This window comes from Heptranchias perlo, chromosome 10, assembly GCF_035084215.1.
Source record: "Heptranchias perlo isolate sHepPer1 chromosome 10, sHepPer1.hap1, whole genome shotgun sequence".
Lineage (NCBI taxonomy): Eukaryota > Metazoa > Chordata > Chondrichthyes > Hexanchiformes > Hexanchidae > Heptranchias > Heptranchias perlo.
Window position 1 is genome coordinate 58,740,874 of NC_090334.1, and position 18,543 is coordinate 58,759,416.

The 18,543-nt window shown below is 38.3% G+C and overlaps 1 protein-coding gene across 2 annotated transcripts in view; it reads left to right on the plus strand.

Moving 5' to 3' along the window:
- Positions 1-8,256, plus strand: part of ptpn21 (protein tyrosine phosphatase non-receptor type 21) — a 71,101-nt gene extending 62,845 nt beyond the window's left edge. For both annotated transcript variants that reach the window (XM_067991869.1, XM_067991870.1), the window contains 3 exons: positions 1,148-1,382; positions 1,526-1,686; positions 6,285-8,256. In XM_067991869.1, the coding sequence (XP_067847970.1) occupies positions 1,148-1,382; positions 1,526-1,686; positions 6,285-6,413 (525 nt within the window). In that variant the 3' untranslated portion in view covers positions 6,414-8,256. The remainder of the gene's footprint in view (positions 1-1,147; positions 1,383-1,525; positions 1,687-6,284) is intronic.
- The last annotated feature ends 10,287 nt before the right edge of the window (positions 8,257-18,543 follow it).

Here is an 18,543-nt window from a genome sequence, read left to right on the forward strand (position 1 = left end):
GAGCCACCCATGATACTGTGGACTTGGCTCTAGCTGCACTCCTCAGAGGAACCCTCTCCCTTATTAGTATTCAGAACTGAAAACTGGTTAGAGGACGAGATGCCCTCTGAACTCCTGCACTACCTGCCTGGTCCTCCTTGTCTGTCTGGTGGTCACCCAGTCCCTCTCTGCCTGCACTCTCTTAAGCTGTGGGGTGACCACCTCCAGAAACGTATTATCCATGTAGCTCTCAACCTTGCGGATACACTGCAGTGACGCCAGCTGTTGCTCAAGCTCCGAAACCCGGAGCTCGGGCTCCTCCAGCTAATGACACTTCCTGCACCTGTGGTTATCCAGGAGACTGGAAGCGTCCTGGAGTTCCCACATGGCACAGGATGTGCATTCAATGGGACCAAAGTGCCCTACCATGCTTCTATTTATTATATTATTAACTAAACTTAACAAAAAATAAACTTAGACTTAAAAAAAACACTCACCAATCAGCTCCTTCACTTTTGCTGATGTCGCTTTAGTTGTTTTTTCACCTCTCTCCCCGCCCGTGCTCCTCCTTTTATCACTGATTCCATGCTCTGCTCTCTCTCCCCTCTCTCCCTCCTTTTATCGCTGATCCCGCTTTCGTTCTCAGTAGTAGAACGAGACATCCTCGACTCTAAGTGGAGGTCAGGTCCTGTCAGAATTTGCACCACGGTCAAGCATCCTGCACTCGACTTGCGCTCCAAGACCGCCATTAGGGCTCAGGATTTTTGGCCCTGAAATGTATTTGTGCACACTTGAGTTGCTCACAGCAACTTAAAATATATAGTTTCGATATTATAAGTAACTATTTACATTGTACAGATAATTTTAGCACTGATGTTGAGATTTTACTTCAGTGTCACAGGAACATTTATGTGGTCTGGAAGTATTCTCTTTCCAATGTTTCTCCTCACAAATGATCAGTTCCTTGTTTAAATTTCTCAAAAGCTGTTAGGAAATTTGTATCTTTTTACCTACCAATCAGTACTTTGAATAGAATTTTTTTAAATGGTTGTGTAAAGTTACTTCCAAACTATGTTCACTATGCAATCATTAAAAGTATCCAACCTAATTACAAACTTGGATGTCCTCCGGTGTTAAATGAGTCCTGCATATTGTAATTATGTTACAGGAGGGAGGGAGAGAGAAGAGTTTTCGGTATTGGCCTCGATTAGGCTCCAGGAATAACTCTGTCACATATGGAAGATTCAAAATAACCACACGATTTCGAACTGACTCGGGCTGTTATGCAACCACAGGGTTAAAAATTAAACACCTATTGAATGGACAAGAACGGACAGTGTGGCATTTACAGTATACAGACTGGCCAGAAAATGGCTGCCCAGAGGATATCAAGGGATTCCGATGTAAGTATTATTTCATTCTAATTGACTACACTTGCCCATTTTAGCTCCAAAAAAAATTACAGGCTCGTAATTAAAGCATTTTGTCTCACTTACAAAAATAGTGCATGTTAACTTATGACTTTTATTTTTCATTGCCGTTACAGCTTATTTGGATGAAATCGAGTCAGTTCGTCGTCATACTAATAGTACAACAGACAGTAAAAACCATGATGCACCTGTACTTATACACTGCAGTGCTGGCGTTGGAAGGACTGGTGTTGTAATTTTATCGGAAATTATGATTGGCTGCCTCGAACACAATGCGGTAGGATTATCCTTTTTTATTGAACATTTCCAGGGACTAAGTCTCTGCCACTGATGAAAGATTCCAGTAACTTCCCCACAACTGATGTTAAACTGATGGGTCTGTAGTTACCTGGTTTCTCGCTTCCTTCTTAAATAATGGAGTGACAATTACAATTTTCCAATCCAAAGGCACAATTCCTAAATCTAGCTTTGGAAAATTGTGACTAATTTATCTGCAATTTCCTTACCTATTTCTTTTAATACCCTGGGTTGGAAACCATCATGTCCTGGAGATTTGTCTATCTTAAGTCCCATTATTTTCTTTGTTTCCATTTTTTAAACTTATTTAAATCCACTAAGTTCTTCCCCTTGACTTATTTTTAGGTTCCCTTTATAACCACTGGAATTTTGCTCTTCTTAAAATCATAGAAGTTTACAATATGGAAACAGGCCCTTCGACCCAACATATCCATGTCGCCCAGTTTATACCACTAAGCTAGTCCCAATTGCCTGCACTTGGCCCATATCCCTCTATACCCATCTTACCCATGTAACTGTCCAAATACTTTTTAAAAGACAAAATTGTACCCGCCTCTGCTACTGCCTCTGGCAGCTCATTCCAGACACTCACCACCATTTGAGTGAAAAAATTGCCCCTCTGGACCCTTTTGTATCTCTCCCCTCTCACCTTAAATCTATGCCCCCTCATTATAGACTCCCCTACCTTTGGGGAAAAGATTTTGACTATCTACCTTATCTATGCCCCTCATTATTTTATAGACTTCTATAAGATCACCCCTAAACCTCCTACTCTCCAGGGAAAAAAGTCTCAGTCTATCCAACCTCTCCCTATAAGTCAAACCATCAAGTCCCGGCAGCATCCTAGTAATTCTTTTCTGCACTCTTTCTAGTTTAATAATATCCTTTCTATAATAGGGTGACCAGAACTGTACACAGTATTCTAAGTGTGGCCTTACTAATGTCTTGTACAACTTCAACAAGACATCCCAACTCCTGTATTCAATGTTCTGACCAATGAAACCAAGCATGCTGAATGCCTTCTTCACCACCATATCCACCTGTGACTCCACTTTCAAGGAGCTATGAACCTGTACTCCTAGATCTCTTTGTTCTATAACTCTCCCCAACGCCCTACCATTAACGGAGTAGGTCCTGGCCCGATTCGATCTAACAAAATGCATCACCTCACATTTATCTAAATTAAACTCCATCTGCCATTCACTGGCCCAATTTATCAAGATCCCGTTGCAATCCTAGATAACCTTCTTCACTATCCACAATGCCACCAATCTTGGTGTCATCTGCAAACTTACTAACCATGCCTCCTAAATTCTCATCCAAATCATTAATATAAATAACAAATAACAGCGGACCCAGCACCGATCCCTGAGGCACACTGCTGGTCACAGGCCTCCAGTTTGAAAAACAACCCTCTACAACCACCCTCTGTATTCTGTCGTCAATCCAATTTTATATCCAATTGGCTACCTCACCTTGGATCCCATGAGATTTAACCTTATATAACAACCTACCATGCGGTACCTTGTCAAAGGCTTTGCTAAAGTCCATGTAGACCACGTCTACTGCACAGCCCTCTTCCACTATGAAAACTGATACAAAGTACTTATTCAACTAGTCTGCCATCTCCTTATTATCCATTATAATCTTGCCTGCATCTGTCTTCAATGGGACCACATTCCTCTTTATTACTCTCTCTTAAAAAATGTTGCTGATAGCCTTGATATCCCTTGCAAGTTTTTCTCATATTCCCATTTTGCACCTCATTACTTTTTTTTGTATCCCATTGTTGCTTTTTATAGCTCTCCCAGTCTGGAAAATTTCCACTTTTCTTTGCATTTGTTGTAAGTCTTTTCTTTTACTGTCTCTTACCTCATTTGTTGACCATAGTTGCTTAACTACACAAGTACTGTTTGTCTGCAGGTGTACCCATTAACAGTTAAGCCCAGTTTACTGCGGTCAATTTATTTCTCATCCTTTCTAATTTTGCCTTACTAAAATTTAAAAATCTTTGTTTATGACTTCCCCCTCTAAAACCTCATATCACGTTCAATTATATTATGATCACTATTTGCAAGATGTTGCCTTACCGTCAGATTGTTAACTAATTCTGGTTCATCACTCATTACTAAATCTAACATGGCCTGTTCCCTTGTCAGTTCTAAAACATATTGTTCTAGAACTGCTCCAAAAACATTCTAGAAATTCATTTTTACGAATTGAGTTCTGCTTCTCCCAGTCTAGGTGAAAATAAAAAAAATTCCCATTATAACCACATTGTTTTTGCTACATGCTTCCCTGATCTCCGTATTTATATGTGCTCCCACTTCAACTCCTACCAGTGTTTTGCATCTTTTGCTGTTCCTTAACTACCCACTACCTGATCACCCTTACTGAAATCCCTTTTTTCCTACTGTAATTGTGTCGTCAATATTGCTCCTCCTCCTTGTCCAATTTCCCTGTCCTTTCTAAAAATCCTATAGCCTGGACAAGTTTAGCTGCCAACCATGCTCAGCTTGTAGCCAGATTTCTGTAATGGCTACTACATCTTACTCTTCAAGCTGAATTTGTGCTTTTAACTCACTCGTTTTATGTCTTATGCTTCACGTATTCCTGTATGGAACCTTTATTTGGGTAACTGTTCACACTTTGCCCATATTTCCTGCTGGTCTTTTTCTTACCATGTGGATTTCCCTTCCTAACCCCTTAACTAGTTTAAATCTTTCTCCACTGCTCTATTTACCCATTCCACAAGTACATAGATTCTTCTCCGGTTTAGGCGAAGGCCGTCCTAACTGTATAGCCTTCCCTGACTACAAAAATAGCCCCAGTGTCCCATGAATCTGAAACCCTCTTCTACACCATCCTTCCAGTCACGTGTTGACAATCCTAATCTTTCTTTCCATGTTTGGTCCAATGCGTGGCGTTGGGAGTATTCCAGAGATTACTACTCTGGAGGTTCTGCTGCATAATTTAGAATTTAATTTCTTTAAACCCCTTTGCAGAACCTCAAACCTATTTCTATCTATGTCATTGGTTCCCATGTGCACCACGACCTTTGGCTGCTCACCCTCCCATTCCAGAACCTTTTGTATCCACTCCTGATGTCTCAAACCCTGGCACCTGAGAAACAACATACCATGCAAAGTCTGCTCAGTGGGTTGGAGGTTGGGTATGGTCAGGATCTCTGCCCAAAGGGGGTGAGGTGAAGGGGTTGAGGGTAATGGGTATCTCTGCTCTGGCAGTGCATGAGGCTGGCTGTGGTGCCTGACCAATAGGGATGAGGCTGACTGCAGTCTCTGGCTAGTGGGGACGGGGTGGTTAGCTGATCACTATCTCTGCTGAATGGGGTGGGTTAGAGGCTTGTCATGATCTCTGCTCAGTTAGGAATGGGGGTTGAGGTTGACTAGTGCTTTGCTCAGTGAGGTGGGGTTGGAGGATAACATCTGGAGTGTATAGGTGCTGGGTACCTCCACTCAGTTTACTGTTTTCCTTGGTACTGCATTGCGGGTGGACAGTTCTTCTACTCCATTATATAGGGGGAAGGTTTGGGAGGTTTTGATAGATATGTCATTCGCTTCATCGGTCCTCTGCTTCGTTTTCCAACATTCTATATTACTCATTGGGTGCCATTTTGAGTTTAATGTTAGTGCATTATTTCTTGAACAATTTCATGCTTCCACTCACTTATCTGTGCATACATTTTTGAGTTTACCTGCCAAAGGTAAACTAATAGCTGACATTCATATATCTGATCTCTGTTTCCATATGCAGTGGCTCGCATATAACTTTGATATTTTATAAGATTTTTTTTGCTTGCTTGCACGTGTATTGGGCACCCGGGACTATGATCTTTCTTTCCTGAACGGGATATATTGGGATTTCTGAGGGTTGAGTAAGGGGCTGTCATTGAATGTTGGGTGCTGCCCCATTTTAATCAGTTAGTCACATAATGTTGTGTTCACAGTGCCAATCCCAGGCATCTTAGGACCACTACCTGGTTTTCGTATATAATTGGTATTGTTTCAGTAAGCTTAAAGTACAGACTACATAAACTTAATTTGTTACACATTATCAGCGCCCTTGTTTAAAACATCACAGCCTAGAAATGCGATGATGCTGCGCCCATTTTACAGGCATAAAACAGGTGCCAAAGTGTCCAATATGGCGGGGGGGGGGGGGGGGTGCCTGTGCGCACATTCTGAGCCGGAAGTGCACCGCCCACCATGTTGGTACGCACATCAGAAGAGGCGTCTTGGGCCCGCGCCTGAAACAGGCGTTAGCACCATTGCTTATGCTCCACTTTGAGCATCAGGGAAAAGTTCTGTAAGATTTTCCCTCAGGTAATGAAAGGAAAGGGTAGATTATACGTGGTCTGGGTACGGTATACGTAAATGGTCTTTCCTTGTTTGTGTTTGCTTATGTCTAAATGTGGTTGTTAATATTCTTTTGCACTTTCTGTATCAATTGGTAAAGATCAGTTCAGTTTTTTTAGAAAATCCATTCTGTAGCAATAATCTGATTTGAAATAAAGGATGAATTTTAACAGTGTAATGTATATAACTTTTTATCCCACAGATTCTGGATATTACTACTGTGCTGAACCTGCTCAGACAACAACGGATGTTAATGGTGCAGACAATTGCACAATACATCTTTGTCTACAAAGTGCTCATTCACTTCCTGAGAAGCTCTAGGCTGATTTAACCTTGTGTTCACTGTATGCCGCTGGTTTGCAAGCAAAACAGCTGATTGCAGAATTGATTTAAATGAAGGGAAAGTTCCCCTGGCGCCTCTAGGGGAGGAGGAGAAAGAATAAACTTGCATCAAAGAACTGTGCATAAGAGGACATGTGAAGTACACAAAAGAAGCACCAAATCGAATAGAAAAGTACATGTATTCCTGTGTTCAGTAACCTCTTTTTTAAAACTATATTGGAATAGGCAATGTGCTTCACATGGTGGGAAATTTTATGAGGAAAATGTGTATTTTTTTCTGTAAAATGAAATAAGTGAATCCTATCTTGCAGTTTTTCAATGGAAATTTGCACCCAAATTTAGTGTCGTATGGACTGGATAAGTAACCGTTAACCATAATTTCTTGCCCTGTGATGAACATTATTGTAACCAAGAAAGTCATAGTAAGTCAAACATTATGAATCCACCCTACTCTGCATAATCAGAAATTTTAGTTTAATGGAAATTTGATGAGAGTGATGATGGCTGTTGCTTTTAATTAATAGGAGGAAATGAGTATGTGCAAACAGAATGATGAGTGTGAGATTTAGGGAATAAGATTGAACTGGTGCAAATGAAAGATTTTTTTGTTGGAATTAATACTTCTAGAGCTGGAATTACTGTGTATAATAGTTGATAAATCTTAATTTTTTTTTTAGGTTTATATTGTATCACAGTTTACAGAAGCAATGAAGGTGTAAGTTGTAAGTTTCACTTTCCACTGAATGATATGGAATAAACCAATCGTATTTATATTTTTAAATAGACAGCTGTTCAGTTAGACATAACTATCCATTAAGTAAAATGTCTGGTTTGTATAGTTTAATTAACAGACTGGATAAATCATTGAAAACCTGATAAGTTACATGATTGCTGACTAAAACAAAGCTATTCTTGTTAAGATTTCTATTCTAATTGTGTTTGAACTAATCTTATATATTTGAATTACTTTTAGTTCATCAAATTTAAATCTAGCATTATGAATATTTTAGTATTTATTTGATAAAAGTAGTAGAGTAGTCTTCACACAACTGGTTTTTGTGTGACTCTTTCAGTGTAATATAATTCTGCAGTAAGGCACTTCAAACATAAACTACGATTTGGAAGACTGCTGCTAAGTGACTTGAGTTTACAAAAAGTGTAAAGTGAAGGATTCCTGCACAGCGTCCATATTGTTCCTTTTAAAGTTTGTGTAAAAGCATTTTTAATAATCTCCCCTAACTCTGATCTACCTGTATTCACCTCAGCTCACTGATTCAAGAGTTATGAGAAAAGGAGATTATGATGAATGAAAGTTCATTTCCTTTATAGGACAATATATTCAATCATGGGAGTATGAAGGACAATCTGTAAAACATTTTTGTATATATAAATTAAGTCGATCACGTCATATTCTAAAATGAATTGAACAGGGTTCTACTTCGTGAGGACTACGTTTGTGCATGCTTTTGTGCTTTTTTACGTTAAAATCAACATTTATGCCATACCATTCTTTCACCCTATTCTTCTTAGATCAAGTGCTGTATGACTTGTACATTCATTATAGCTTTACAAATGTGGCATACAATGTTTTGTGAAATTGAAGGATCTTGCTTTCTCATGTAATACTAGAAGAGCTCCTGTGTTGTTGCTCATGATGAGGTAAACCATATACTGTTGTAACCCTACCCCTTGTGTCTCCAGTGAAAGAAGTTTGCAAGAGATCTCCCCAGAGATGGTGAAATATTTTTTGATTGGTTCCTGGAAAATAAGTAAACCATGTTTCCTTGCCCACAGATACATACAAAAATAAATACCACTGTAGCATAAATAAATCTCTGCATAATTTAAAGCATTTGTTTAGAATGTTGCTTTTTATGGCAAAGTTCAAGAAATATGTAAAACTTTAGTTTTAATCTTTTCTTTGCATCTTTCCTCCTTGACAAAATATCTCTGCACCAGTACTTAGTATATTTAAGCAGAACCTTTTGGTAAAATGTTTTGTTTAATATTTTCCAAAACTTGCTCCAAGCTTGAATAAATGGTACAGTCCTTCCAGAACTTGCAACCTTTATATTCCTGATTTTAAAAAGTACACTCAAAATACATTACAAAATGATAAGACTTCTACTTTGAAATTTGGTGTGCTTTAAAGTTTCATTTGTCATATATGTAACATGACACGAACAACCCCATGAATGTCGTTCCTACAATTTTTTCCCAGTAAAATTACCTCACTAAAATTGAAGAGTTCATGTTTTTTTTCTTCTTTATTCAAAAAAAAAACAATTATTTACACTGTCCAAAAAATGGTTTCCATGGAGGCTTTAATTTTTAGTCATTTTGCATTGATACACCAGCATAGAGGAGGGCCAGTCTTACAAAAGTTCCTGCTGTCAATGATGACTTGTCCTACAAGTTGAAGACACAGGAGCATGTTGGGAACTATAGCCTGCTGACTTGACTTCAGCTAGTAGTGAGGCTATGTAAATTCAAGACTTGAGCGTCTCACATAGACACAGGCCTTCGATGGTAAACATTGTTACAGGCCTTTAAAACATTTTTTTTAAAGTTAATCTATAGATAATTTTAATCATTTTCTGGTAAATTTTGGATTTTATGTGTCATTATGTTACAAAAATTACTCCCAGTAAATGTTTAAACTTAATGGAGAAACTAAAATTGAGTCCAACTTTTTTTATCCACAAAATAATTGGAGTAATTTGATTTGTTCACCATTTCCTTTATTTTAATTGGTAGATTTTGCTAACTGCTCATTCACTTTTTATGTTCTTAATTCCTCATTAGAGGCTTGCCTACCCATTTCCGTTTCAATACATTGGCTCCAATTTCATATTAAACTGCAACAAATCATAACTGAAAAAGGCATGTACCAATCAGTTGCAAGAAATTTGCATATACAAAGGTATCATGCCAGAAGTCTGACATGGGGATAAAATGTATGCTAGATGTGTTGTATTTTGTGTATAATATACGCATACATACATATTTAAAAATCTTGCATATGGTGCCTATAAACTTTACTCCTTTATCACAAATTTTACGTAAACATTCAACACTGAAGATCATATGTAAATATTTGTCTGTCACGGTTTATTGATGATTTTTTTCTTCAGTAACTGAAATTTCTAATGTTCAAAATAATGTTTGAATGAAAAAAATACAAATTTCACAATAACAAGATTACAAGATTTACCCACTAAATTGTATTTTGTATCTTTTAAAACAGTCATTAAAGTTTTTACTTCAAGTTCTCTGCATCTCTCAAAATCCTGAGCTCTGACGGGATTTTAAAAAAAATCTCAGTTGTTGGAGCATGTAGAGTTTTCAGAATTTCCCAGCATGTAGTCTCTGCATCAACAAGAGTTGAAAGATAGACAGGTGCATCCCTTCATTCTGTGAGGCTTTGAGAGTTTCTTTGCTTTGTTCAAAAAGAAACTAGAGTAAGAATTCTCAAAGCTTTATTTCAGGCAAGCTCCCATTTAATTAAGTTTATTAACAAATGCTGTTTTCTATTATGAACTGCTCAGAAAACATTAGAGAACAGCAGCTCTTGTGATTGTGGTTTCTTTGTTGACTGTTACAAAGAAAGCCGATTGTTTATAAAGAATGGATTTTTTTTAAACTCACGTACTTGTTAATTGCTGTTGAAAATTCAGGGTTTTTTTTAAAAGAAACTATCCTGTACCACTTTTGAACATTTTAAATTGGAAACCACAAACAGTAAACCTTTAATAATAGACAAAAGCTACCTTATAAAATACTTAAATACTGTGTAAGTTGGCAGTCTCACTAATGGTGCACTAAATTTTCCTGTTTCTGCATGCCTAGCACACACCAGGAATGCATATTAGGAAATTGTGAACCCCTAGCCTGTGATTTACTGTCCATAAAGTTTTGACTTCTTAAAATTAATGTTCAAGTGCTTTAAGCAGGAACTCAGACGGGATCAGGCTGATGATGGGGAAATTGGTGGAGGGATACCTTATGGTACAATATGGGCTGTGGGCAGGTTGTGGGAGGCCAATAAGTGGGCACATGGTGGAGGGTTAGAGGGTTTGAAAAGGGCTAGTGATAGCTTGGGCCCTTTGATGGCCTAGGCCCAGTCCCCTACAATACTGGTAGACACTGCTTCCCCTCCCAAATACTGCCAGACTCCCATGCTCTAAATCTGTCTTCCCCACTCCTCCTGTACTTAAGACTCCTACTCCCCACAGACTTCTCACTTCTAGATCCCAGAAGTCATTAGTGCTCACAACCTTAGGCAGTACCCCCAGTGCTCCCAGACTATGAGACCCTCCCCTCCCCTCCACTTAATGCCCCAAGATCCCAAAATCACTCTCCCTATGTTCCTAGGAACTGGGCCTGTTTTCCTGGAACTTCCTCTTCCTGGGACCCACTCCCAAAATATTACTGCACCCTGGGATCTCATCCCAATACTGCCAGATCCTGTGCTCCTTCCAGATACCAGGGCTGCCCCCAATGGTGATAAATCTGTGCCACTGGAAATACTATTTCACGTAACACCCCAGTACTTATATCTCCCACTGTCTGAGCAACATCACAGGAAATGTGCTAGTATATATAATTAAAAATCTCGTGTTTAGCATTTCCTGTACACAGTAACTTTATTTACTGTGTCATGCTTTAATAATGGAAAACCCATATACTAATATGTCACTGGAAAATGCTACCTAAACATCTCAACATTTTATAATGGGAAAATCCTGTTAAAACAGGTCAACATTTCACCATCATAGTTTATTGATGAACCAATCAAGTCATCTTGCTTTTTGAAAAAAAATTGTCTGCCATTTTTTTCTTTTGTAACTGAGCTTTCTACTGTTGAAAATAAGGGTATAAACAAAATAAAAATATATATTTCACAACAACACGATTACATTTATTTGTGTCTTTTTAATTTGAAAGCCTCTCCAAAAAGCCTAGACATGAACTTTGATATTTTTGCCCAGAGCAGTGATTCCATTAGCTGAAGTCCTGCAGTCTTGGGATGTGGAATGTGCACAATTTCCAGGATAAATCAGTATTTAAGGTAGTCAAATTATTCAGTGCTTTTTCAGTAAGAAACAAAATCCATATTTGTTTAGAAATTTCAAAAGCTTTATTCAGGTAAAACTTTTTAAAAAAAATAGACTGTCTTATCTGTGCATGAGACAGAAATGTCCATCTGTATTGATTACATGTTGTAGCTTTTAGTTGCTGTTCAAATTATGCTCATAAATTTCAGAAAGCATATTAAATTGAGAGAAAAATACAGGCGCAGTCTTTCCTCATCCTAATTTGAATTTTTTCTTTTAAAAATCAAGAAATCAGTTGAATTTTGAAAGCAATCGAAGTATCATCTGATTTTCACTTGGGATTTGTTGATAGAAAATGTAAACATTTTAATTATTGGCACCTGTGAGACAGAAGGAAGGAGACACAGACAGTGATTTTCCTCATCCTAACTGAGATTTTTTTTTAAAGTTGAAATAAGCAAAGCCTTGTATTATCACTTGTTAGTTCAAAAATGTAAACACACTGATGCAGATGGAGAGAGGCAGATCAAGAGACTGATGCAGAGATACACCTCCATAAACCAATCACAAAACACTAAGTTTAATGTTTACTGACATAGGAACAGAAGTAGGCCTTTTAGCCCCTCGAGGCTGTTCAGCCATTCAATGAGATCATGGCTGATTTGTGACCTAACCCCATGTCCGTTAATACCTTTGGTTAACGAAAATCTATCAATCTCAGATTTAAAATTGACAATTGAGCTCGCATCAACTGCTGCTTGCAGAAGAGAGTTTCAAACTTCTACCACCCTTTGCATGTAGAAGTGTTTCCTAACTTCACTCCTGAAAGTCCTGGCTCTAATTTTTAGGCTATGTCCACTAGTCCTCAACTCCCCAACCAGCAGAAATAGTTTCTCAGTTCCCCTCAATATCTTAAACTTAAATCAAATCACCCCTTAATCTTCTAAATTCCAAGGAATACAACCCTAGTTTGTGTAATCTCTCCTTGTAATTTAACCCTTGGAGTCAAGGTATCATTCTAGTAAATCTACGTTGCACTCCCTCCAAGGCCAATATATCCTTCCTAAGGTGCGGTACCCAGAACTGAACACAGTACTCCAGGTGTGGTCTAACCCAGAGTTTTGTATAGGTGTAGCATAACTTTTACCCCCTAATGTTCTAATCCTCTAGATATAAAGGCTAGCATTCCATGAGCCTTTTTGATTATTTTCTGTATCCATGACATTTTAATGATCTATGGACAGGGACCCCTAAGAGATATCTTAGAAAGTGCTGCCGATCAGGTTGTGGTGGTATACAATTCTGCTGCTGATGGCCCACAGTGTGTTGTGGATGCTGAGTTTTGGGCTGCTAGATATGTCCTTAGTCTGTCCCACTTAGCATGGTAGTAATACCACACTACACAATTGAAGATATCCGCATGCTGGAAATAAGACTTTGTCTTCATAAGGACTGCAGGGCTATTGTGGGAAATGTGTCTGCAATGGGTAAAGTGAGAGGATGAGGTAAAGTAGGTTACTTCCTCGTGTTGATAACCCTCCCCACCTGACGCAGGCCCAGTCTGGCATCTGTGCACTTTAGGACTTGGCTAGCTCAGTGAGTGGTGGTATAGCCTTGCTGCTCTTGTGGATATTGAAGACCCCCTCCTAGAGTACATTTGTCACCTTGCTTCCCTGATTTGTTTACAACTGGGTGGTGTGCTAGGTTACTTCAGAGCACATTAAGAGTCAACCACATAATGTGGGATTTGAGTCACGTGTAGGCCAGACCAGGTAGGAATAGCAGACTCTCTTGTCTGAAGGATATTAGTGAATCCATTAACCATCTTACAGGAGAAGAGGAGGAACAAGAGAGTGGGGATAAAGTGGAATAGGGAAATCCCAGGATTGAGAAGATACCAGGGCAAAAGGAAAGATTTAGGAAGATTGAAGTATGGGTGGCAAAAAGATTTAGGATGTGTTGGTGGATGAATCATGCTGCTGAGATCAGGATTAAGGCTGAAGAAGGCAAGAGCAGGACTGGCAAGCTGAAACATTTTCAGTTGTGGAGGCTAGAAGAGAGTGGATAGTGTGGGCAAGATCAGGCCTGAGACTACAGACAGGTAGAGATGAAAGTAGATTAAAAAGTGACAGAAGCTGTGGGTCTCTAAATAATAGGGATAGACTTGGAAGGAACGGGGCCAGTGGGGAGGCATTAACATTTGAATAGGCCATAGGAAGGTGCAAAATCTTTGAGGCACAAATCCATATATATTGAAAATGTGAAGAGTTTTTTAACCTACAATTGATTTTTCTTTGAACCCAGAGAGGCTGAGGAACAGGAGATCTTTGGCTCTACAGCACCAACTGGTGGTATAATGGGGAACCGTATTAATCATGAAATTAACATTTCAATTCCTATTGGAATACAGGGAAATGCAACAGCTAAGAGTGGGCATTTTAACATTGGAACTCCTGTAGGAAATATTTACATAGGAGTTTTCAATGGAGCATATGTATATGTTTACAATATATTAAAATACTTGAGCTTGTAATGCTGTAATAACCAGTAGATTGAAATCAATGCGTAATGTCTCCTTTCTTGCATCAGAGTCCACTCTAATTGTTTTCAGCCTGTTACAACAAACACAGCTAAAAGACATACCATATTCTCTGACTAAATGAGCAATGCCACAGGCGATTCACTGCAGTGTGTGTACGTTGGTAGATCTGTGTACAGGTTATCTATAGATAATCTATTTAAAAACTACTTTAATATGCACAGATGTTACACTGTAAATGTTGTAGGTGGAAAACAATTTTTCTGGGAGGAAAAAAAGCTTTTCAGTTAATGCCAGATGTTTCCAACCTGGAGCTAAAACTGACCAGCCCTTAATTTGCAAACTTCCTTGACCAAACAATTAAATTGAGTAACCTGAGTTTGTATTTACTTAAAAACAAATTAGGCTTTGTTGTCTGAAGGAGACCCAGTTTTTCCCTAACAATACATTATATTGTATTAAATTTCTGTCCTTATAAAGCAGCATTACCTCTGACTTACCATGTATATATCTACTGTGATGTTGCTCACAGTGAATCAAAGGTTACAAGACAGTATTGCAAGGCAGTGTGCTGAGGTGTGGAAGTGGGAAATTCAAAAAACATTTGGAAAGAAATTTCACACATCTCCCTGGAGACCACAACATGGTTTTGATTGGTTCCTGGAAAATAAGTCAATAGTATTTTCATTTGCACCTCATTGCATGTAGATAAATAGAATTTATTCCCTCACATGATACACTTGCCATGATGCATGATAAATAATGTGTGTAATATGGCAGAGTGGCTTTTTAAGGCATCTATTTAGGGTGTGGGCTTTTATAGCAAAGAAATATATAAAATAAGATTAAATTAAGTTGTATTGTTCCTTCTTCTGCAACACCAAAAACACAATAAAGGGTCATGAACCTGATATGTTAATGTAACCTTTTTCCTTTCTCCACAAATGCTACCTGACCTGCTGAGTGTTTCAAAGATTTTTTTGTTTTTATTTTAGAGCCCTCTAAAACCTATTGTACTATGTGTGCCAATGGTCTTCCATGGTAGATTATTCCATATCTTTGTTTCCATTGGACTACCTGAATTCCCTCACTTTTTCTAAAAAAAAAGGAGCGCTAGCCTTAAAAAAAAAACCCTCTTGTATGAAAAACAAAATCTATTGCTTGATTGTGTATGTGTAATGCTATTTTCTGAAACTTATCCAAAACACAGTGGGACAAACTGGAAGCACAATGATCTGACATGTTGTCATGGGATGGGGTATGGTGATAGCAAGACATCAAGTAAAAATACTCTGAAAATTAATACAGCAGCTATATTCATATTAATGATTGAGAAATACTTTCTAGTGGTGAATAGTGGGAGATATTAGGAACAAAAGGAAGATGCCGAAGGCATAGGAAAAGCTGTTGGGATAAAATGAGATGCTAAAATGAATGGAAGAGAAATAAACACTTCTATTTATCACACCTTATCACCTCACCAAAATGTCTTGCAGTACTTCACACAAGGAATTACGTTCAGGAGTGCAGTGACTTTTTATGTAGACAAATGCAGTAGCCGTTCTGCACGAGCAACATCCAACAAACAGCAACAAAACGAATTGCCAGTTAATGGGGCAGAACTTAGTCAGGACTCCGTTCCTCAATGGTGTCCTTTCCAATCGCCGTCAAATCCATCGGAGCAAGTTCGCGAATGCAGTAAAATCGCAAACGTGCTCCAATTGGTTCACTGGCGTTTTGACAGTTACGAATTAAAGGGCTATCTACGCTACAATCAATAAAATCAGCAAACATCCGTAAACTTACCCATCTGGCCAGCTGGAATGAAGATACTTACGCCACGAGAAGGTAGGCTTGAAAAAACCAGCCCTACACTACTTTTTAAAAGCGCGGTGACTGTTAATGAGTGCAAAACAAAAAATTAAATTTTCAAAATGTGGAATGTCATCTTATTTTAATATTTTTTGATCATTAAATTATTAAATAAACATTTTATTTTTTAACTTTTAATTTCTGTATGTTTCTGTATCTTATAAATCATTTCCTTGCCTTTTTATAATATGGTCTATTAAATTTTTATTTAGACTAACATAGAGAATGTCACTTTAAATGAATGAGTTTTACTTGCCTGCTCGCGGGTGGGGCTTCCATTCCCACAGTCTATGCATGCCCATTAGGGCCTATGCTGATCTCAGAGCGCACCACTGGAGAAGAATTGAAAATGGATCAAGTGGACGTCATGGGCCACGCAGTAAGCATCTTCGTACTTTTTATCTGCAGGATGTTCGGAGATCCTTGCCGTGCCGGTCAAAGCAAGTTCCGGTCTAATGTGTTTTTAGTGGCAAGGAATGTTAATCAGGATACCTGCCCTTCATTGAATAGTGCCAACATATCTTTAACGTCTGCCTGAACAGGCAGATGGGACCTGGTTCAGCATCTCATTCAAGAATAACTTGTTTGTTTTGTTCTTGCATTTGAAGTATTTTCTAAACTTATATAAGTGATCCAATATGATTAAATCCCATCAATCAAGCTGTATTCAGATAAATCTGAATTTTGTTGAGGGTTCATCCATATATAGCAGGTGCTCAAACCGAATTTAAAAATTGATAGTTTAAATTGAATGGTGCTAATTAAACAAGTGCTAACAGAAGTTTAAGTCTTTTACTTTTGAATATCGTCAGGATTTTCACTGGTCTAAAAGAAGTTAATAGGAAGGCATTAACAAAATTGGAACAGGTCAATACAATACTCTGTTGTATTCTGCTGAATCAAAAGATAAATCACAAAGGGTTCGGCAAATGATCCTGCCTCCAGAGGAAGCAGAACATTTTGTGACCAAACTCTTGTTAAAAGTCAGAAAATTATATTTGTACCAGCTGCAAGTGCTTCGAGTTCAGCAAATGTTTTCCTTTACCATTCCAGTTCACCTGGGACACTTCTGAAAAGATGTCACGCAAAATCCCGATAGTAAATAATTTGCACTGGATATTGTTTGTATATCAGAATATCTGTCTAAAGCAATTATTAATTTAATATCATAATTAGCAGTAATTTTTATAAACTTGCATGGTTGCTGATCTGCAAAGCTGAAATGCTTTAAGACTGACTGTGTCTGCACTAACCAAAATATACCACATGGTGTCACTCTACCTTACATTATCACACAACTAATCTCAACCCTGCATTCTCCTAATTATTGTAAAATATGCATTTCCCAGGTGGTTCAGAAATAACTATATAAAAACTGAAGCACATAGTATGATAGTATCATAATAGGTAGAGCACAGGAGAAGACCATTTTGCTCATTGTGCCTATGCCGGCTCTTTGAAAGCTATCCATTTAGTCCCATTCCCCTGCTCTTTCCCCATAGCCCTGTAAATGTTTTCCCTTCAAGTGTTTATCCAATTCCCTTCTGAAAATTATTATTGAATTTGCTTCCACCACCCTTTCAGGCAGTGCATTTCAGATCATTACAACTCACTGCATAAAAAAATGTTTCCTCATGTCGCCTCTGGCTCTTTTGCTGATCACCTTAAATCTGCCACTGGAAACAGTTTCACCTTATTTACTCTATCAAAACTGTTCATGATTTTGAACATTCTTATCAAATCTTTTAACCTTCTCTGTTCTAAGGAGAGCAACCCCAGCTTCTGCAGTCCATTCACATTACTGAAGTCCCTCATCCCTGGTACCATTCTAGTAAATCTCTTCTGCATCCGCTCTAAGGCCTTGACATCTTTCCTAAAGTGTGGTGCCCAGAATTGAACACAATACTCCAGCTCCAGCCTAACCAGTGTTTTATAAAAGTTTAGCATAACTTCCTTGCTTTTGTACTCTATGCCACTATTAATAAAGCCCAGGATCCCATATGCATTTTTAACAGCCTTCTCAACTTGTCCTGCCACCTTCAAAGATTTGTGTACATATATCCCCAGGTTTTTCTGTTCCTGTGCTCCCTTTAAAATTGTTCCATTTATTTCATATTACATTTTAGTAGGAAGTATGAGGAGATGCATCACTTTACACTGCTCTGCGTTAAATTTCATCTGCCATGTGTCTGCCCATTTCCCCAGTTTGTCTATATGCTCCTGGAGTCTGTTACTACCCTCCACATTGTTTACTACATTTCCAAGTTTCATGTCATCTGAAAACTTTGAAATCATACCCTCTATACCCAAGTCCAGGTCATTAATATATATCAAAAAGAGCAGTGGTCCTAATACTGACCCCTGGGGAACACCGCTGCATACTTTCCTCCAGTCTGGAAAACAACCGTTCACCACTATTCTCTGCTTCCTGTCCCTTAGCCAATTTTGTATCCAAGCTGCTGTTGTCCCTTTTATCCCATGGAGTTTAATTTTGCTAACAAGTCTATTATATGGTATTTTATCAAATGCCTATTGAAAGTCCATATACACAACATCAACCGCACTACCCTCATCAGCCCTTTCCATTACTTTATCAAAGAACTCAATCAAGTTAGTCAAACACGATTTTCCTTTAACAAATCCATGCTGAC